Raw genomic sequence first — 18124 nt, 5'->3', positions numbered from 1 at the left:
ATCTGAGCATCAAAATAAATCATGGTAATGGATAGTAACTCATTCAATAAAATAGAAAAATAGACTTCATACTGATAGATGAATAAATGAGCTAAAAATTTAATGAGCAGGATATTTATGTACTTTCAAATACCAACCCACAAAATACTTATTAATTGCTTTATTAGATATTAATTATAGTTGTATAACAAATTACCCCAGAATTTAGTGACTTCTAACAATAAACATCTCAGTTCTGTGGTCAGGAATTCAGGAGTGACTTAGCTGCGTAGTTCTTTTTTCTTTCTTCTTTTTTTTTTTGTAGGGGGGGCTGCCTCAGGTGTTAGTTGTGGCACGCAGGATCTTCATTGAGGCATGCGTGATCTTTTGTTGTGGCGTGTGAGCTTCTCTCTATTGGCATGTGGGTTTTCTCTTTTCTAGTTGTGGCACGCAGGCTCCAGGGCACATGGGCTCTGTAGTGTGGCACGTGGGTTCCAGAGCACATGGGCTATGTAGTTTGCGGCTCGCGAACTCTAGTTGAGGCGCAGGAGCTCAGTAGTTGTGGCGCGCGGGCTTAGTTGCCCTGCGGCATGTGGGATCTTAGTTCCCCAATCAGGGATCGAACCCGCGTACCCTGCATTGTAAAGCGGCTTCTTTACCGCTGGACCACCAGGGAAGTCCCAGCTGAGTGGTTCTGACTTAGGTTCTCCCCACATGTTTGTGGTCAGGATGTTGCCAGGGGCTGCAGTCATCTGGAGACTTGACCACAACTGGAGGATCTGCTTCCAAGATAGCTATTCACAGGGTTGTTGGCAGGAAGCCTCAGTTCCTCACTACGTGGGCCTCCCTAGAGGCTGCTTGAGTGTTTTCATGACATGGCAGCTACATGAGCTAATCTTTTTTTTTTTTTTTTTTTTTTTGCGGTACGCGGGCCTCTCACTGCTGTGGCCTCTCCCGTTGCGGAGCACAGGCTCCGGACGCGCAGGCTCAGCGGCCATGGCTCACGGGCCCAGCCGCTCCGCGGTATGTGGGATCTTCCCGGACCGGGGCACGAACCCGTGTCCCCTGCATCGGCAGGCGGACTCTCAACCACTGCGCCACCAGGGAAGCCCATGAGCTAATCTTTAAAGTCACGCTCCATCACCCTGCTTTATTCTGTTAGTTAGAAGCAAGTCACTAAGTCTTAGCCACACTTAAGGGGAGGGTAGGTAGGCTCCAACCCTTGAAGTAAGGATATCATAGAATTTGTGGACATAATTTAAAACCACCTCAATTACAAAAGGACAAAAAATAACTTTATATTGCAAAATCTGGTTGACCCTCCATAATGAAGGGATCAAAACGAACATCATCAGTAACAAGACAAATTGTAGTCTTGTGTCACCTGACAGGAATACAGTGAGAAGAACACGGCACATTTCTGTTATATTCCTGCCAAAAATACATGGCTTGAATCTAATCATATAGAGATATCAGATGTTGTAGCCAGCCTCCAAGATGATCTCCAGTGATCCCTGCTTCATGTGTACTCTCTTCCAGAGAGTACCAGAGTTGGTCTGTATGACCAGTAGAATATAGCAAAAGTAATGGTATGTCATTTCCAAGATTGGGTGATAAAAGACTGACTTCTTTCTTGAGTTATCTTGGTTACTCTCCCTGGGTAAAACCATGTTGTAAGCAGCCCGATGGAGAGGCCAGCAGGTAAGGAACTGAAGCCTCCCGTTAGCCACATGAGTGAACTTGGAAGCAAATCCTCCAACTCAAATTGAAGCACATTCTACAAAATAACTGGCTGTAATCATCAAAAAGTGTCAAGGTCATGTAAAGCAAGACACAGGACTGAGGAACTCTTCCAGAAGAAGGAAGAGACATGACAACATGTGCAACATTGATGCAGAACTGGATTTTGCTATAGAGAATGTTTTTGGGACATTTGATGAAACTTAAATGGGGTCTGAAGATTAAACTTAAATGGGATCTTGAAGGTATCAACATTAACTTCTTGATTTTGATGGTTACATTGTATATATGAGAATGTCCTAGTTTATAGAAAACATGCAGTAAAGTATTCTGGTTTGATGAGGCATCAGGTTGGCAACTTACAAATGGCTCAGCAAAAACAGTTCACAAATGATTTAGGAAAAATAGTTCTTTGAACTGTACTTAACAGCTTTTCTATAAGGTTGTGACTATTTCAAAACTTTTAAAAGCTACGTAAAGGAAAGCAATATTCCAATATTCTTACACATGTTATCTGGTATAGTTTTTTGTAGATTTCTGTTGTGTAAGTACCTGCAAGTGGAATTGCTGGACTGTGGAGTATGCATTTCTTCAACTATAGTGGTTTTTGCTTTTTCTTATGTTAGTAATGAGCACCTTTTCATGTGTTTATTAATTTGTTTCCCAATCCCATTTTTGTACTGCCTTTCCATCTTCCACTTTATCTTATTTTTCTATTGTACATCATTTCCTTAATGATTCATAAGAGTTCTTTGTATACTTAAGATGAAGCTGTTGGCAAAATGTGTTACAAATATCTTCTCCCACTCTTTGGCTTCTCTTTTTACTCTCTTTATAGTATATTTTGATGAACAGAAATTCTTAATTTTTGAAAATTCTTAATTTTAGTAATTCTAATTTATCAATCTTTTATGATTAGTGCTTTTTGTAAAATTAATATATTTATTTATTATTTTTGGCTGCGTTGGGTCTTCATTGCTGCACGTGGGCTTTCTCTAGTTGCGGTGAGCGGGGGCTACTCTCCATTGCGGTACGCAGGGTTCTCACTGCGGTGGCTTCTCTTGTTGTGGAGCACGGGCTCTAGGCACGTGGGCTTCAGTAGTTGTGGCACATGGGCTCAGTAGTTGTGGCTTGCAGGCTCTAGAGTGCAGGCTCAGTAGTTGTGGCGCACGGGCTTAGTTGCTTCGCAGCATGTGGGATCTTCCTGTACCAGAGCTCGAACCCGTATCCCCTGCATTGGCAGGCGGATTCTTAACCACTGCACCACCAGGGAAGTCTTAGTGCTTTGTTTTTGTTTCTTAAGAATTCCTAACTCAAATATGTCACTTTTTTTATACTATCTTTTAAACCTTATTGTTTGACCAAGTTTGTAATCATTTTGGGCTTATGGTTAAGTCTTATTTTTACCATGTGCATAACCAGTTGTCCCTACATCATTTATAATCTAACCTTTCCCCCCACTGCTCTTTAATGCCATGGTTGTCATAAATTGTTCATGTATACATTAGTCTATTTCTGGACATTCTGTTCTGTTCCACTGGCATATTTGTATATATTTGCTCCAGTCTCACATTCTAAGTTATTATAGCTGTATCATAAGTCACTGTCTTTTATTTTTTTCTTTCAGTCTTATTGAGATATAGTTGACGTACAGCACTGTATAAGTTTAAGGATAATGATTTGATTTACATACGTCATGAAGTCACTGTTAACAATAAGTTTAGTGAACATCCATCATCTCATATAGATACAAAATTAAAGAAACAGAAGAAAAAAGTTTTTTTCTTGTGATGAGAACTTTTAAGATTTACTCTTAACAATTTTCACGTATAACATACAGCTGTTAATTTCATTAATCGTGTTGTACATTACATCCCTAGTACTTATTTATCTTATAACTAGAAGTTTGTACTTTGACTGCCTTCATCTGGTTGCTGCTCCCCCTATCCCCCACCTCTGTTAACCACAAATCTGAACTCTTTTTTTATGATTTTTTTGTTTGTTTTTGAAATATCATTTACCTACAACACTACATTAGTTCCAGGTGTACAACAAAGAGATTCAATATTTCCGTACATTACAAAATGATCACCACAAGTCAATTTATTTTAATCTAAGTCTTCCCTACTTGTTCCTTTATAAGTGTATTTTGGCTATTCTTGGCCTTTTGAATGTCCATATACATTTTAGGGAATAAGTTTAAGTTCCATACCAAACAAACACCTGTTGAGATTCTGATTGGCATTGCTTTGAATCTATAGATCAGTTTGGGGAGAATGGACAGTTTTTACAATATTGAGTCTTTCAGTCTATGAACATGGTAATCCTTTTACTTAGCTACTTATTTAGATGTTTAATTTCTCTCAGTAATGTTTGTTTTCTGCATAGAATTCTTGCACATATTTTCTTTCACTTATTTATAAGTGCTTGTTATTTTTCAGAATGTTATAAATACCACCTTTTTTTTTTTTTTTTGCGGTACGCGGGCCTCTCACTGTTGTGGCCTCTCCCGCTGCGGAGCACAGGCTCCGGACGCGCAGCCTCAGCGGCCATGGCTCACGGGCCTAGCCGCTCTGCTGCATGTGGGGTCTTCCCGGACTGGGGCACGAACCCGTGTCCCCTGCATCGGCAGGCGGACTCTCAACCACTGCGCCATCAGGGAAGCCCATAAATACCACCTTTTAAATTTTTATTTTTAACTGTTTTTGTTAAGTAGAAACTCAATTGATTTTTATGTGTTGACCTAATATCTAATAGAAAGTTTGGCAAACGATAGTCCACTGAATCCTGCCTGCTGCCTGTTGTAGGCTTGCAAACCAAGAATGCTTTTTACATATGTTTGTATATATATGATCAATTTGATGATAGAGAACACTAATTTTGAACCTCAATTGAGTGAAATGTTATAGAAAAGAATTCCATTCTTCTCATTAATAAACCTCTTTTATTTGAAATATTTTCATTAATAAAATATTTGTAGAAATTTGTTTTCTCTCTTGTGATATAAATACCTTTGTAATATATTAAATTTTGCCTCTTGGTCTGCAAAACCTAAAATATTGACTCTGACACTTTATAGACAAAATTTACTGACCCCAATATAAAACCTTCCTAAACTCACTTATGAATTCTAATTATTGAAAAATGTTTTGGGACTCCCCCGGCAATCCAGCGATTAGGACTCCACGCTCCTAATGCAGGGGGCAAGGGTTTGATCCCTGGTTGGGGAAGTAAGATCCCACATGCCGCATGGCAGGGCCAAAAAAAATTTTTTTTATCTGTAGAGTCTGTTGGATTTGCCATTTACATGATACATCATCAGTAAGGAATGACAATTTTATTTCTTCCTTTCTAATTCCTTTATTTTTCTTCACTTGCCACACCTTAATTCAATTTCAGGGACTGAGATTTTTCTTAGTCTCCTAGGTGACTAGAATCTGGGCTGCACTTGATAAGCAGTTGCTTTATTCTTAGAGTAAAGCCCTTCAGAGTCCCAACTCTGAATGCATAATTTGTCTCCCTTGCTCCTTGTAAGTGATGCTTGCTTACCCTCCTGAGTTGGGAAAAAAACCCAGAGTTGACTTAAACGTAGGACTGACCACTCTGGGTTTCCAGCTTCTTCCATATCTTGGCTTGGTTATTCTTTAATCTCTTGTTAGTTCTCTGATACCTCGAGCACATTGTTAAAAATGTTTTGACTGTCTTTTCTAGTTCTGAGCTGAAGAGTTGGTCTGAGTTACCTGGTCTGCCATTACTGGAATGGAATTGAGGAAAGAAGATTTGTACTCAGTTCTGTCTAACTCCCAGGTCCATGCTCTTAACCACTTACTATATTGCTTTGTGATTAAATCTAACAAATAATTTAAAGTGTAAAATGATGCTTATTTTTGGATTGTACCTTTACATAAGCATCATTTTATGCTTATATTGTTTATGCTTCTCATGACAGAAAATGTCAGGTCAAAAATTTAAGGCCTGTATTCTATTTTTTACTCTGCAGTGAAGCAAATAAACAACATGTAAGATGTCAGAAATGCTTGGAATTTGGGCATTGGACTTATGAATGCACAGGAAAAAGAAAGTACCTACATAGGCCTTCAAGAACAGCAGAACTAAAGAAAGCTTTAAAAGAAAAAGAAAACAGATTATTATTACAGCAAAGGTAAGGTTACATATGGTATCCAAAGGAATATTTATTTGTATTTATAAAATTTATTAAGGGACTAAATATCTCACGGTGGTTATCCAGATTTAGATTATATTGTAATATTAGCTAATGTTTAATGAGTGTTACTGTGTGCCAGGCACCGTACTAAGGTCTTTACAAGTATTAGCTTATTTCAGCATCACATCTATACCGTTAAGGTAAGTACTATTATAATTCCCATTTTACATATGAAGAAGCTGAGGCATGGAGAGATTCAGTAACTTGCTCAGTGTCACACAGCAAGTAAGTGGAAAAGTTAAGTGTTAAACCAACTAGCCAGTCTCCAGAGTCCATGCTCTTAATCACTTTGCTTTTCTTGCCTCAACTGCCAATGAAATGACAGCAGAATACTATGAGGTAGATTATATGAACTGATATGGAAAGATATCCAAAGTAAGTACCCAAGATACTTATACTAAGTATATAAACAAGGTAGAGAACAGTATATATAATATACTATCATTTATGTTAAAAAGGAAGAAAAAAGGAATAATGGAGCTTTTTTGGGGGGGGGGAATATAAGTGGTTGATAATAGTGGTTCTTTTCTAGAAGGAGAACGGGGTAGGAGGGAAAAATTGTTATTTATCCTTTTATGCCCTTTGAATAAAGCTTTTCAAATTCCCATGAAATAAGTAAGCTTATGTGTTTCAGAGTAACTGAAACAGGAAGGTGTCAGGTCTACTTAGTGCTGCATATTAGAAGTAACACCTTCATGAGGACCGTTAGTAATATAATAGTGTCTTAAACATCTGGATTTTCCAGGCAACAGTCTTCCAGTTTGTGGACAGGAAGGCTCTTCAAGGGTTATACAGGAATAGACAGGTAATCAGTTTCTAGATTATCAATATTCATATATGTTTCTTCCAAAGATAAATCTGTATGAGACCTTGCCTACCCCTCTCTAATTTCACAGAAGAAAGGCATACCTCTCGCCTATCTCTAATCTTACCTTGGTATATTGTGCTCATGTATAAAATCCTAGAGACTTTTCAAAATACTGGTGTTTGTAAGAAAGTAAAAGGCCCAAATTATTGGGAGCAAGTTCTTTTGTAATTTTTTTTCTCAGCAAAATTGAAGGAGGATCTAATTGAGTTGTCAATTTAAAAGTATATTTTAATGATACATCGTTACGTGACTTGTGGAATATAACATGGGAGGAATTCAGAGAACTGAGTGACATTGCTACAGCAAAACTCTTTCTATTCCCATCTACCTGTTCAGGTTAACAAGCTTTCTCAGGGTGCAATCTGTAAAAGTTAAATATAGGAATTAAATTGATACTGAACCCTGTCATAGTCAAGCAATAAGATCCATGGATACATAAGCTAGAAAAAAAAAATCCATGTCATTAAGAGGTACAGTTCCAGTGAAATTTTTTTATGTATAATAGTTACAAAAAGTTATAATATATTTTACATTGTTTTAATCAATTTGTATAGTAGTAATGATAATAGTAATTCAACTCAGAATTTTTAAACACTTTTAAAACCTTATGATCACAAGTAATTAAAAGATACAGTATTAAGTTATGTCTATATTTTTACTGCAGAGAAATGTAAGTGATCACTAAAATTTTCAGGCATGAAAATATATTAGGATACATTCTGTGGGGAAAGGAGAATAAAAATTCAAGTTCAAAGAGGAAAAAGGACAGTGTAAAAGTACCAATTGTTAAAGATAAGCTTGTTCATTTATTTTTTAAAATTAATTATGATACATATCAAATTTTGTGGTATTTACAGTTACCAAAATGATGTAACGATTTTCTTTTTAAAATATCAATATTTAATATATAATATGCCAGACTTTATAACCTTTGAGGGGAAAAACATAATTTTTCAAACTTCTTTTATTAGGAATGTAAGCAAAAAATGTTTGAAGACTCTGTCCTAAAGAATAAAGTATAAGAGTTATGAATAATTTCATTTCAACATTTACTTTTGTTTTTCTAGTTGTATTACACAACTATCTTGGTCTTAAAAATACATAGAACTACATGAATTTTAGTTTTGGCTCTGTTACGTAAAGACTGCTGATTTTTTGGTTCAATGATAAAATTATGGAAGTGTGTGAATTTCAGTGATCTTGCATTCTTGTGGTGTGACTTAACAAATGTACTTCTACCACTTATTTTACTGCAAAAATTACAATTCTCCAGTAAGTAATTCCATCGTGTAAAACAGCTTTACATAAATACATATTTATATTTGAGGACCCAGGAAATAAGGATATAATGTTATCTAGGAAATATAGAGAAGTTCAGAATATAAAAATGTTAAATTTACAGGACAGTATATAGTAATAGAAGTAAATCTGTAATTTGAAAGCCTGATTTACTATGCATGTTGTTTGGCAGCTGTATAGCAGCAAGCCATTTGTGTATTTCACTCAGAAATCTCCAGACTTTGTTCTTTATAAATAATGTGAGGGAACACAGTCTTGAAGTATTAAGTCTCTGGTTCTTAAGCAGTAAATAACTGAACGTTTGGGGGACATGCAGATAAAGAAGTATTTTGTTTGTTTGTTTGTTTTTGTTTTTTGGCCTTTCCTCGTGGCATGCAGGATCTTAGTTCCCAGACCAGGGATCAAACCCGGGCTTCCTGCAGTGGAAGCACAGAGTCTTAACTACTAGACTGCCAAGGAAGTCACAAGAAATAGTTTTTAATTATTTTTTAATTATTTTTACTTTTTATTTTTATTGGAGTATAGTTGATTTACAATGTTGTGTTCGTTTCAGGTGTACAGCAAAGTGAATCAATTAAGAAATGGTTTTTTAAATTAAAGGTTGCTTTTTTTTTATATGAAATGGCCATTTATAATACCATTCTAGAAACCCAAATTATAAATTACAGCTGTTGTGCTATTACTTGCTTTGTTCTGTTGTTCACTAAATAGTCGATTTAGCCATGTCAATCTAAGTTCAAAACTAAAAAAGAGGGGCTTCCCTGGTGCCACAGTGGTTGGAAGTCCGCCTGCCAATGCAGGGGGCACGGGTTCGAGCCCTGGTCTGGGAGGATCCCACATGCCACGGAGCAGCTGGGCCTGTGCGCCACAGCTGCTGAGCCTGTGCTCTGGAGCCTGTGAGCCACAACTACTGGGCCTGTGTGCTATGGCTGCTGGGGCCCACGCACCTAGAGCCCATGCTCCGCAACAGGGGAGGCCACCGTGGTGAGGGGCCCGCACACAGCAAAGAAGAGTGGCCCCTGCTCGCTGCAACTGGTGAGGGCCTGTGCACAGCAACGGAGACCCAGTGCAGCCAAGAATGAATAAATAAAATAGATGAGTTGGGAAAAAACTAAAAAACAATCAAATTGGTGCGTTTGGTCATCTTAACTACTAACTTAACCTCGCTTCTAAAGTACAGTTGATAACATTTGTCTTGCTTAAGTGCTGGTTAAGTTGACTGTATGTACCATATACACCTGCAACAGGAAACTTTCCTCTTGATTATAGCAATAAACACTGGACTCTCAGTACATGTTATAAAAGACAAAGTGTTTTTCCAATGAAAAAAGTTTTGGGGATAGCAGAAGCATTTGAGCTGTTTATAATCACTGTATTAACAGGAGCTTTTTCCCCCCTTCACATTTATCAGCATTGGAGAAACTAATGTAGAAAGAAAGACCAAGAAAAAAAGGTATGTGTGGCTTTAGTATTATATAGATAATATATAATACTAGTTGGAGGGATGGGGTGTGTGATTTTAAAATAATAGTTAAAAGATTTGGATCTGAAGTCTCTTGTTTGCAATTCATGATTAAATATCATCCTGTTTTCTGATATGTTCCTCTGTTTACCTATCTGGAGTTTCTTCCTTCATTTATCCTCTTTCTCCAACTTTCTAGAGTCCTTATACCTGGAAATAGTAATTTCTCTTGTCTTAGATTAGGAAATGTTATTAGAGTGGTAAGAAATTATTGACCAGCTGTATCTGGTATAAAGTAGTTAAGGTTATGAAGCATTTACCACTCTACATGAGGTTTAAATAAACCCAGTTGTTAAACTGCAACTTTATTCTAACATCATTCACTCTGGAGCATAGTATAGTAGATACACTTATCTCAGACTCCATCCAAGAGAGTTAAATTGCTGTAGTAAAAGACCTTGTGGTTGAGGGGAGAGGGTGGGCACGGTGGGGTTATTACAGTTAGGGAATCCTCAAAACATCAGATCTCGAGATAACATGCTAGCAAAGCTTCAGTGTATATATATATACATAATACTCAAGTGAAATTGCTTTTAAACATTCTATTAAATGTCAGCTTCTCATGCATATAATTGTCTAATAGGTCTAAGAGTGTAACTAGTTCCAGTAGCAATAGCAGTGACAGTTCAGCCAGTGATTCTTCGTCAGAGAGTGAAGAGACCTCTACCTCATCCTCCTCAGAGGACAGTGACTCTGATGAAAGCTCCTCCAGTTCATCATCTTCAGCCTCCTCCACAAGCTCTTCCTCGTCCTCCGATTCAGACTCAGATTCCAGCTCTTCCAGTAGCAGCAGCAGCAGCACAAATAGTAGCTCTGAGGATGAACCACCAAAGAAGAAGAAAAAGAAATAGAATTGTTCCATCCATGTTGGACTGATGGACTAAAAACGTTAATGCGATTCTCAGAAGGGAATTTAGAATGTGTTAAGACCAAATAGGTTAACTGATCAAAATTTTTAGAGTTCAGAAGTTTCTAAATGTTTTACATTGTAGGAGCATAAAGAGTATTAATAATGGATTATATATATAAAGACTTTTTTATTTTAGGGGTGAATCTTTTTTTTTTTATCTTTAAAATATATCTCTAAAATTAATCAAAGCTGAAATCTAGTAAATCTTTTTTTTTTTTTTTTTTTTGGCGATACGCAGGCCTCACTGCTGTGGCCTCTCCCGTTGCAGAGCACAGGCTCCGGACGCGCAGGCTCAGCGGCCATGGCTCACGGGCCCAGCCGCTCTGCGGCATGTGGGATCCTCCCGGACCGGGGCACGAACCCGTGTCCCCTGCATCGGCAGGCGGACTCTCAACCACTGTGCCACCCGGGAGGCCCCTCTAGTAAATCTTTTTGTGATGAAACCTATCTTTTCTCCCTGTGAAATAAATGCCATACTTTGTTACATGTTAGTGCTATGTATCAGACACGTTTTCAGGATAATGCATCAGAATATCTATCTGGCGGTGAATTTCTAATGCTTTTGGCTGTATGTTACTATGTAAGATTTAATACCTCTATAAGCTTAGAGTTTTCCTACTGTTAATACATGTGCTCTATTTTTATGTTTATGTTCAGAAAGTTCTTCTGACTTCTTCTTCTAAGTGAAAAGTTCAAGGAATCTATTAATAAATTTATACCTTTTTGATGGTACAAGTTTTAAGTTACTGTGTTGTATCATTCATTTTCTTCTGGTTCTTAGAGTTACCCTTTTATGACAAAAATTATTCTAGAGGAACTTAAAAAGGAACAAAATTCTGAAACTACATAGGACTCTAATCTTGGTGCCTTTTGATAAATTCATTGTATCAGAAAAGAAAACAGTCATTTAAAAAGCTAACTTAGGGCTTCCCTGGTGGCACAGTGGTTGAGAGTCCTCCTGCCGATGCAGGGGACACGGGTTCGTGCTCCGGTCCGGGAAGATCCCACATGCCGCGGAGTGGCTGGGCCCGTGAGCCATGGCTGCTGAGCCTGCGCGTCCAGAGCCTGTGCTCTGCAATGGGAGAGGCCACAACAGTGAGAGGCCCGCATACGGGAAAAAAAAAAGCTAACTTAAGTAAAAGTGATATAAATACCTTTGTGTGTTGATACGCTATAAAAGGTACCATTCAAAGGGGGAAAAAAATGGTAGGAGGAAGAGAGGTAATTTTTACAGAAAATTAGAGTGATGTTGGTTGCCTTTTACTAAAATATTAAGTTTTCATAAAGATTGCCTTTTACCATTTTGCAATTGTGGTATGACAGTTCATATGGTAACTGGTCATATATGACAGTCTACTGCATAAATATGAATGACTTGGATTAATCTGGTGTGTTGACATAGCATATACACAGTTGACATCTAGCATGAAAGTTTAAAAAGAAATACTGCACAGTATTTCTTAAAAGTAAAGCACCAGGCCATGGTGAAATTATTTGGTTTAACATCACATTATTTTGTGATGTCTTTTAAACTTTTTGGAAAGAGGTATCATTTGTAGAAAAATCTTGATTTGGGTTAAATATAGGTTTTTTAAAACTACAGATGTTGTCTTTTTATATTTTTATGAAAAAGCAGTAGAAAATTACTTTTGAAGAAAATGGACTTCTATTTAAATGTTTAAGTATATGTATGTTGTGAGCTTAAAGAGCTGTAATTACCTGTTTTACAGAACCGTTGCTTTCAATGATTGTAAATAAACTCTCAAAACATCATTTTAAGGCTCCATACAGAATGTGTCAATTGACAGGCAAATTTAATAAATTACTAACGAAATACAGTTTACAATGTAATCTCTGTAAGGGCAATTTTAGCAGTTAAACTTGGAAGGGAAACAAATGTGTACATAGGTTACATCACTTGCAGTTAAATAAAGCTCAGTTTGTGCTGACGAGCTTAATAAGCTGCTTTTATCTCTTTGCTGTTTTACTTAATGCCACTTCTTATCTATTTACATGGTAAGAGCATTTAAATTCTAATTATTTTTACTATTACAGATGTTAAAAGGTATACCTGGGAAAGTACAGAGGACAGGAACTTTATTCTAGTCACACAGTTTACTCAAAAAAGCAGAATCAATGGCAAAGTGGAGAGTAACTTCCAAAGAGTTTCTCTCCATCCTGCCTAAAAGCAGAACTCTGGATGTTGAATCCCTGGCAAATGTAATAAATGTATTATTTCTCAACCACAACCACAAACATATCAAAAGGAGACATAATTAGATGATAGGTTTCACTCCACAAACATTTGTTAGTATGACTATATAATATAGTAAATTTGTCTTGGGATCAAAAGATGGCATTAGGCCAAGTTAGCACTGGAAATGGAAAAAAATACAGAGAAGGTGTACTTTATAGTCATGGTTTTATTTACTTTTTTTTTTTTTTTAATTGCGGTATGCAGGCCTCTCACTGTTGGGGCCTCTCCCGTTACAGAGCACAGGCTCCGGACGCGCAGGCTCAGCGGCCATGGCTCACGGGCCCAGCCGCTCCGCGGCATGTGGGATCTTCCCGGACCGGAGCACGAACCCGTGTCCCCTGCATCGGCAGGCAGATTCTTAACCACTGCACCACCAGGGAAGCCCCGCTATTTACTTTTTTAACTTGCTATTTTGAACTGACTGTAGATTTACAGAAAATTTGTAAAAATATTACAATTTCCGTGTATACCTCACCTAGCTTCCCCTAATGTTAGCATCTTATATAACCATAGTACAATGATCAGAACCAAGAAATTAATATTTGATAAACTACTGTTAATTAAATCAAAAGCCTTACTCATATTTCATCAGCTTTCCCAGTAATGTTCTATTTCTGTTCCATTATATTACCCAGAAAGTACATTTAGTTACTTCTAAGTCTGCGGCTGAGTTCCTTAGTCTTTCCTTGTCTTTCATGCCCTTGTCACTTTTGAAGAGTATTGATCAGTTATTTTGTCTAATGTCCCTCAATTTGGGTTTGCCTAGTGTTTTCTCATGACTGAACTCATGTTATGCTTTTTGGAAGAATACCACAGAAATGAAGAATTCCCAATGTCAATAAGTCATTTATTATTGGTGATGTTGACCTTGATTACTTACTTGGTGAAGGTGGTTTCATCAGGTTTCTCCATTGCAAAGTTACTGTCTTTCCCCTTTTAGTTGATAGATATCTTGGAGGAGATACTTTGAGACTTTGCAAATTGTCCTTACAGTCAGCCACTACTTTTAGTGGATCTTGTCTAGAACAATTATTACTGTGATGTTTTGCAAATGGTGATTTTCCATTTCCCTCTTTACTTCTACACTAATTGGAATTATACTCTAAGGAAGAGCTGCCTCTTCTCCCCCATTCATTTAATCAATGGTACTGTGGACTCCTGGATGTTTATTTTGTTCTGTGGGTTAAAATTCAATAATAGTGTTCCTTTGTTGCTCAAATTCTTACACCTTTGGCTATTAGAAGAGTTCCTTCACGTAGGCTCCTTCATTCTTTCAACAAATCCTCATCTTTTTGTTAGGACTTCCTTACTTTGTGGGACCACAAGATGTTCCGGGTTCATCTTGTGGACTCCTTGCCCCATCTTTGGAAGCAACCACTTCTCCAAGGGGCCTGCCCTGGTTTTTAATTGGAGAATGGTGTTTAGAATCCATGATCTGGGTGCTGTCTTAGTAGGTTTCTTATACATTTTGTATAATAGTGTTCTAAGGTAGGTAGTTAAGACATGGAGACCTGCCATTAGCAGGAAGAAATTAGTTAATTCAACATTTCTCAGGTTAGCTTTTTTTACTTTCACAGGACTCTTCCTCAGCAGCAAAGCTCTTTGACAACAGGTGGAAGAGACAAAGTCTTTAATTAAAAATTGCCATTAGAGACTTCCCTGGTGGTCCAGTGGTTAAGACTCCGTGGTTCCAATGCAGAGGACGGAGGACGAGGTTTCGATCCCTGGTCGGGGAAACTAAAATCCCACATTCTGCGCCGTGCAGTCAAAAAAAAAAAAAATTTTGTCATTACTTCCTCCCATCCCCCACTCTATAGTATATCTAAATTGAGACATAGGCCAAATATATATCCATATTCAGACCTTGGGTTATAGTGCCTTAATTGAAAGAAATTGGCCCAAAGTAATATTTCAAATTGTATTTTTATATACTGTCCTGTGGGTTTATACATCCTGGGAAAATTGTGCCATAAAAAGATTTAGGTGTGGGGACTTTCCTGGTGGCGCAGTGGTTAAGAATCCGCATGCCAGTGCAGGGAACATTGGTTTGATCCCTGGTCTGGGAAGATTCCCACATGCCACGGAGCAACTAAGCCCGTGCACCACAACTTCTGAGCCCGCACTCTAGAGCCCGCGAGCCACAACTACTGAGCCCACTTGCCACAACTACTGAAGCCCACGCATCTAGAGCCCGTGCTCCGCAACAAGAGAAGCCACTTCAATGAGAAGCCCGCGCACCGCAACGAAGAGTAGCCCCCACTCTCCGCAAGTGGGAAAAGCCTGCGCGCAGCAGCGAAAACCCAAGGCAGCCATAAATAAATAAATAAAAAGATGTAGGTGTGGTGGTGGTGGTGGTGGTGGTGTGTGTGAAAGAGGGAGAAAGGCAGTGTGAGAGAGGAAGAGAGAAAGGAAAGCCAGTACAATACCTGGGTTGCAGACGTTCTCAGATGAATTTTAGGAGAGGTTACAGATGGAAGTTGAGGACCTGGAAATTGCCAATGTCCTTGAAAAGTCTTTTGTGTACCCCCAAAGACACTTGTACCTGCTATTCAAGGTAATCAGTAATAAACACAAACAGTATAACTCCTATTTGGAAGGTACTGTACCACGATGTATAAATAACACTTCAACAGTGATTTCCTTGGAGTTCACTATCCGTTGGGGAGACACACACAAAATCATTGAGAGCAACGGAAAGAAGACTTTCATTGAAACATAGCAAATTGAACCCATGTTTATTACACACCTAACTAAAATGGTAGAAAAGAAACAAAGAGCATAAACCCATAAGGCAAAGAGAAAAGTAGAGGAGATGAAACATGAGAAATTGCAACTCTTTTGGAAGCTGGAAAGTTGATAGAATCCTGAATGCCAACTTAAACAACAAAACAAGGCCAAATTGTTGGTCTACAGTGACAGAAAGTCAACAGTAAGCAAACCAATTTATGCCACAGAACTTTGCAAAGGCTCCAAACTTGATGGTACAATATACTCATCAGCCAAGGTGCAGGGAGTGCTCGAAGACAGAAAGAGTGGTGCTAAGTTTATGTAAGAAACTGTGCCCCTGTGTACTCCTCTCCTGTTTGTGCTGTTTCAGTGGGTTTATTTTTACTATTATTATTTTTTATTACTTGAATGTGACATACTGTGAGTTAGCAGTAGTATACACCTGGGTTCAACCTGCTATGATTAATGAATACTATGTTAATTTAAAATTAAATAAGACATAGTACAAGTTGCCATATGCTACAAGCCACTTGGGTTATAGATAATAAATGCTATTAAACCTCGTTGATAAATCCCCAGCACTGGATCTTACTCTCCCCAAAATTCTGGACAAAATCAAGAATGAAAAACCATGGAACTATTGGGTAACATTTTTACATGGACATTGTGGTATACACTTGATAAAACAATTCCCTTCCTTAAGAAGTCCTGAGGGTACTCTGAAAAGATTGGTTCTGTACTAGGCAAATCCATAGGATCACTAAACATATAAGCCAATACAACTAGATACTTGCACAAAGAAAATCATCCCTAACTAGTTAGCTGCCTTGAGGGGAATCAGTGTGTATGTGGACAAAGGAGAAAACACTCATTCACATAAAATTTAACAGCTAGTATTAAGTACCTGTCTTTGTCCTCTGAGGATTCAGAGGCTATTAAACACTTATAGACATGTCTTAAGTGGTGCAAACTTAAGTCACTAGAGAGCTTAGAGTAGAAAATTGCAGGGAGAGTTCGGTAAAGCCTTTCAAGGGAGGTGTATTTGGCTGAGAAAGAGTTGTTGAGCCCATGCAAATATATATATGTGTGTGATTAATACTCAGATATATAAAATATAGTTAATTGATCAGCTTGTAATCAACATTTAAATGTCCAAGAAAAATTGATTTTTTCACATTTTACTAGATTTATTGGTTTAATATCTTTAACATTATGATAAAAGAATGAGAGATATTATTTCACTTTTTCAGAAGAATAATGAGGGTCACTCCTGGGGACGTTGGTCCTCAGAGCCTTGATACAGCTACTCATCCCCATCACTCTCTGCAAGGCCAGAGGGAACACATCCCCTTACAGTAGAGTCTCTGTTGTATGATTTTTGTGTTCTTGTTTGTAATTTATGCAAGCCTAACACAATTATACTAACTTAACACATTAAAGATGAGAGTGGAAAGGAGGTGACATATGAGAGATATTGAGAAGGTAGAAATGACAGAATTTAGCGATCAGTTGATTTTGGTGGTAAGAGAGGTATACCTAGGAAGGTTTCAAGATCTGTTGTCTGGATGACTGTATAATAAAAGTATTCATTTCAGTATAATTATAACAATAATAGCAACTACTACCTTGGCAAATATAAACTGACGCTAGCAATGGGAGAAACGTCAAACTATTTTTAACATAATGGAATATTACAGTTTGTGAAAATTTTCAGATACCACTTGGGTATCTGAAAATGTGTCTATAGAGTTTGATAGTGAACAAGTTGCTAATAGTTATCATATTTGGGTGGTAAGATTATAAATTACACTTTTTATTTCCTTACTTTCCAATTTTATTTTCTTTCTTTCCTTCTTCCTTTCCTTCTTTCTTCCTTTCCTTCTTTCTTCCTTCCTTCCTTTCTTCCTTCCTTCCTTCCTTCCTTCCTTCCTCCCTTCCTTCCTTCCTTCCTTCCTTTCTTTCCTTCTTTCTTTCTTTCCTTCTCTCTCTCTCTTTTTTTCTTTCTTGTGTGGCTTGCAGGTCCCCAAAGAGGGATTGAACCTCGGCCACGGCAGTGAGTGCCGAGGCCTAACCACTGGGCCGCCAGGAAATTCTCTTCAATTTTCTTTTTAAAACTTTATGAGATGCACTTGACCTACAATAATCTGCACATGTTTAAAGTGTATAATTTGATGGATTTTGACATATGTATACACTCATGAAATCATCACCACAAGCGAGATAATTAAACCTTGCCCCACAAAGTGTCCATGTGCCCTTTTGGAATCCTTCCCACCCATTCCTCTTTGCTTACCCTATCCCCCACCAATCCCCAGACAACCACAAATATAGTTTATTTAACTATGGAATAGTTTGCATTTTTTGAATTTATATAAATAGAATTATATAGTATGTACATTTTTGGTCTGCCTTCTTTCAGCATAATTATTTTGGGAATCATTCTTGTTCTTATGGCTGTCAACAGTTCATTCCTTTTTATTGATAGTAGTATTCCACTGTATGGATATACCAGATTCGTTTATCCATTCATGTATTGATGGACATTTAGACTGTTTCTAGTTTTTGGCTATTACAAATAAAGCTGCTATGAACATTCA

At 37.7% G+C, this 18124-nt stretch overlaps 1 protein-coding gene across 2 annotated transcripts in view; it reads left to right on the top strand.

The window, feature by feature from the left end:
- The window catches only part of ZCCHC10 (zinc finger CCHC-type containing 10), a 27049-nt gene extending 8925 nt beyond the window's left edge, over positions 1-18124 (top strand). For both annotated transcript variants that reach the window (XM_067731733.1, XM_067731732.1), the window contains 3 exons: positions 5720-5881; positions 9523-9564; positions 10217-18124. In XM_067731733.1, coding sequence (XP_067587834.1) covers positions 5720-5881; positions 9523-9564; positions 10217-10484 — 472 coding nt within the window. In that variant the 3' untranslated portion in view covers positions 10485-18124. The remainder of the gene's footprint in view (positions 1-5719; positions 5882-9522; positions 9565-10216) is intronic.

This window comes from Pseudorca crassidens, chromosome 3, assembly GCF_039906515.1.
Source record: "Pseudorca crassidens isolate mPseCra1 chromosome 3, mPseCra1.hap1, whole genome shotgun sequence".
NCBI lineage: Eukaryota > Metazoa > Chordata > Mammalia > Artiodactyla > Delphinidae > Pseudorca > Pseudorca crassidens.
Note: the sequence above shows the minus strand (reverse complement) of the source record. Positions and strands in the feature narration are given on the sequence as shown.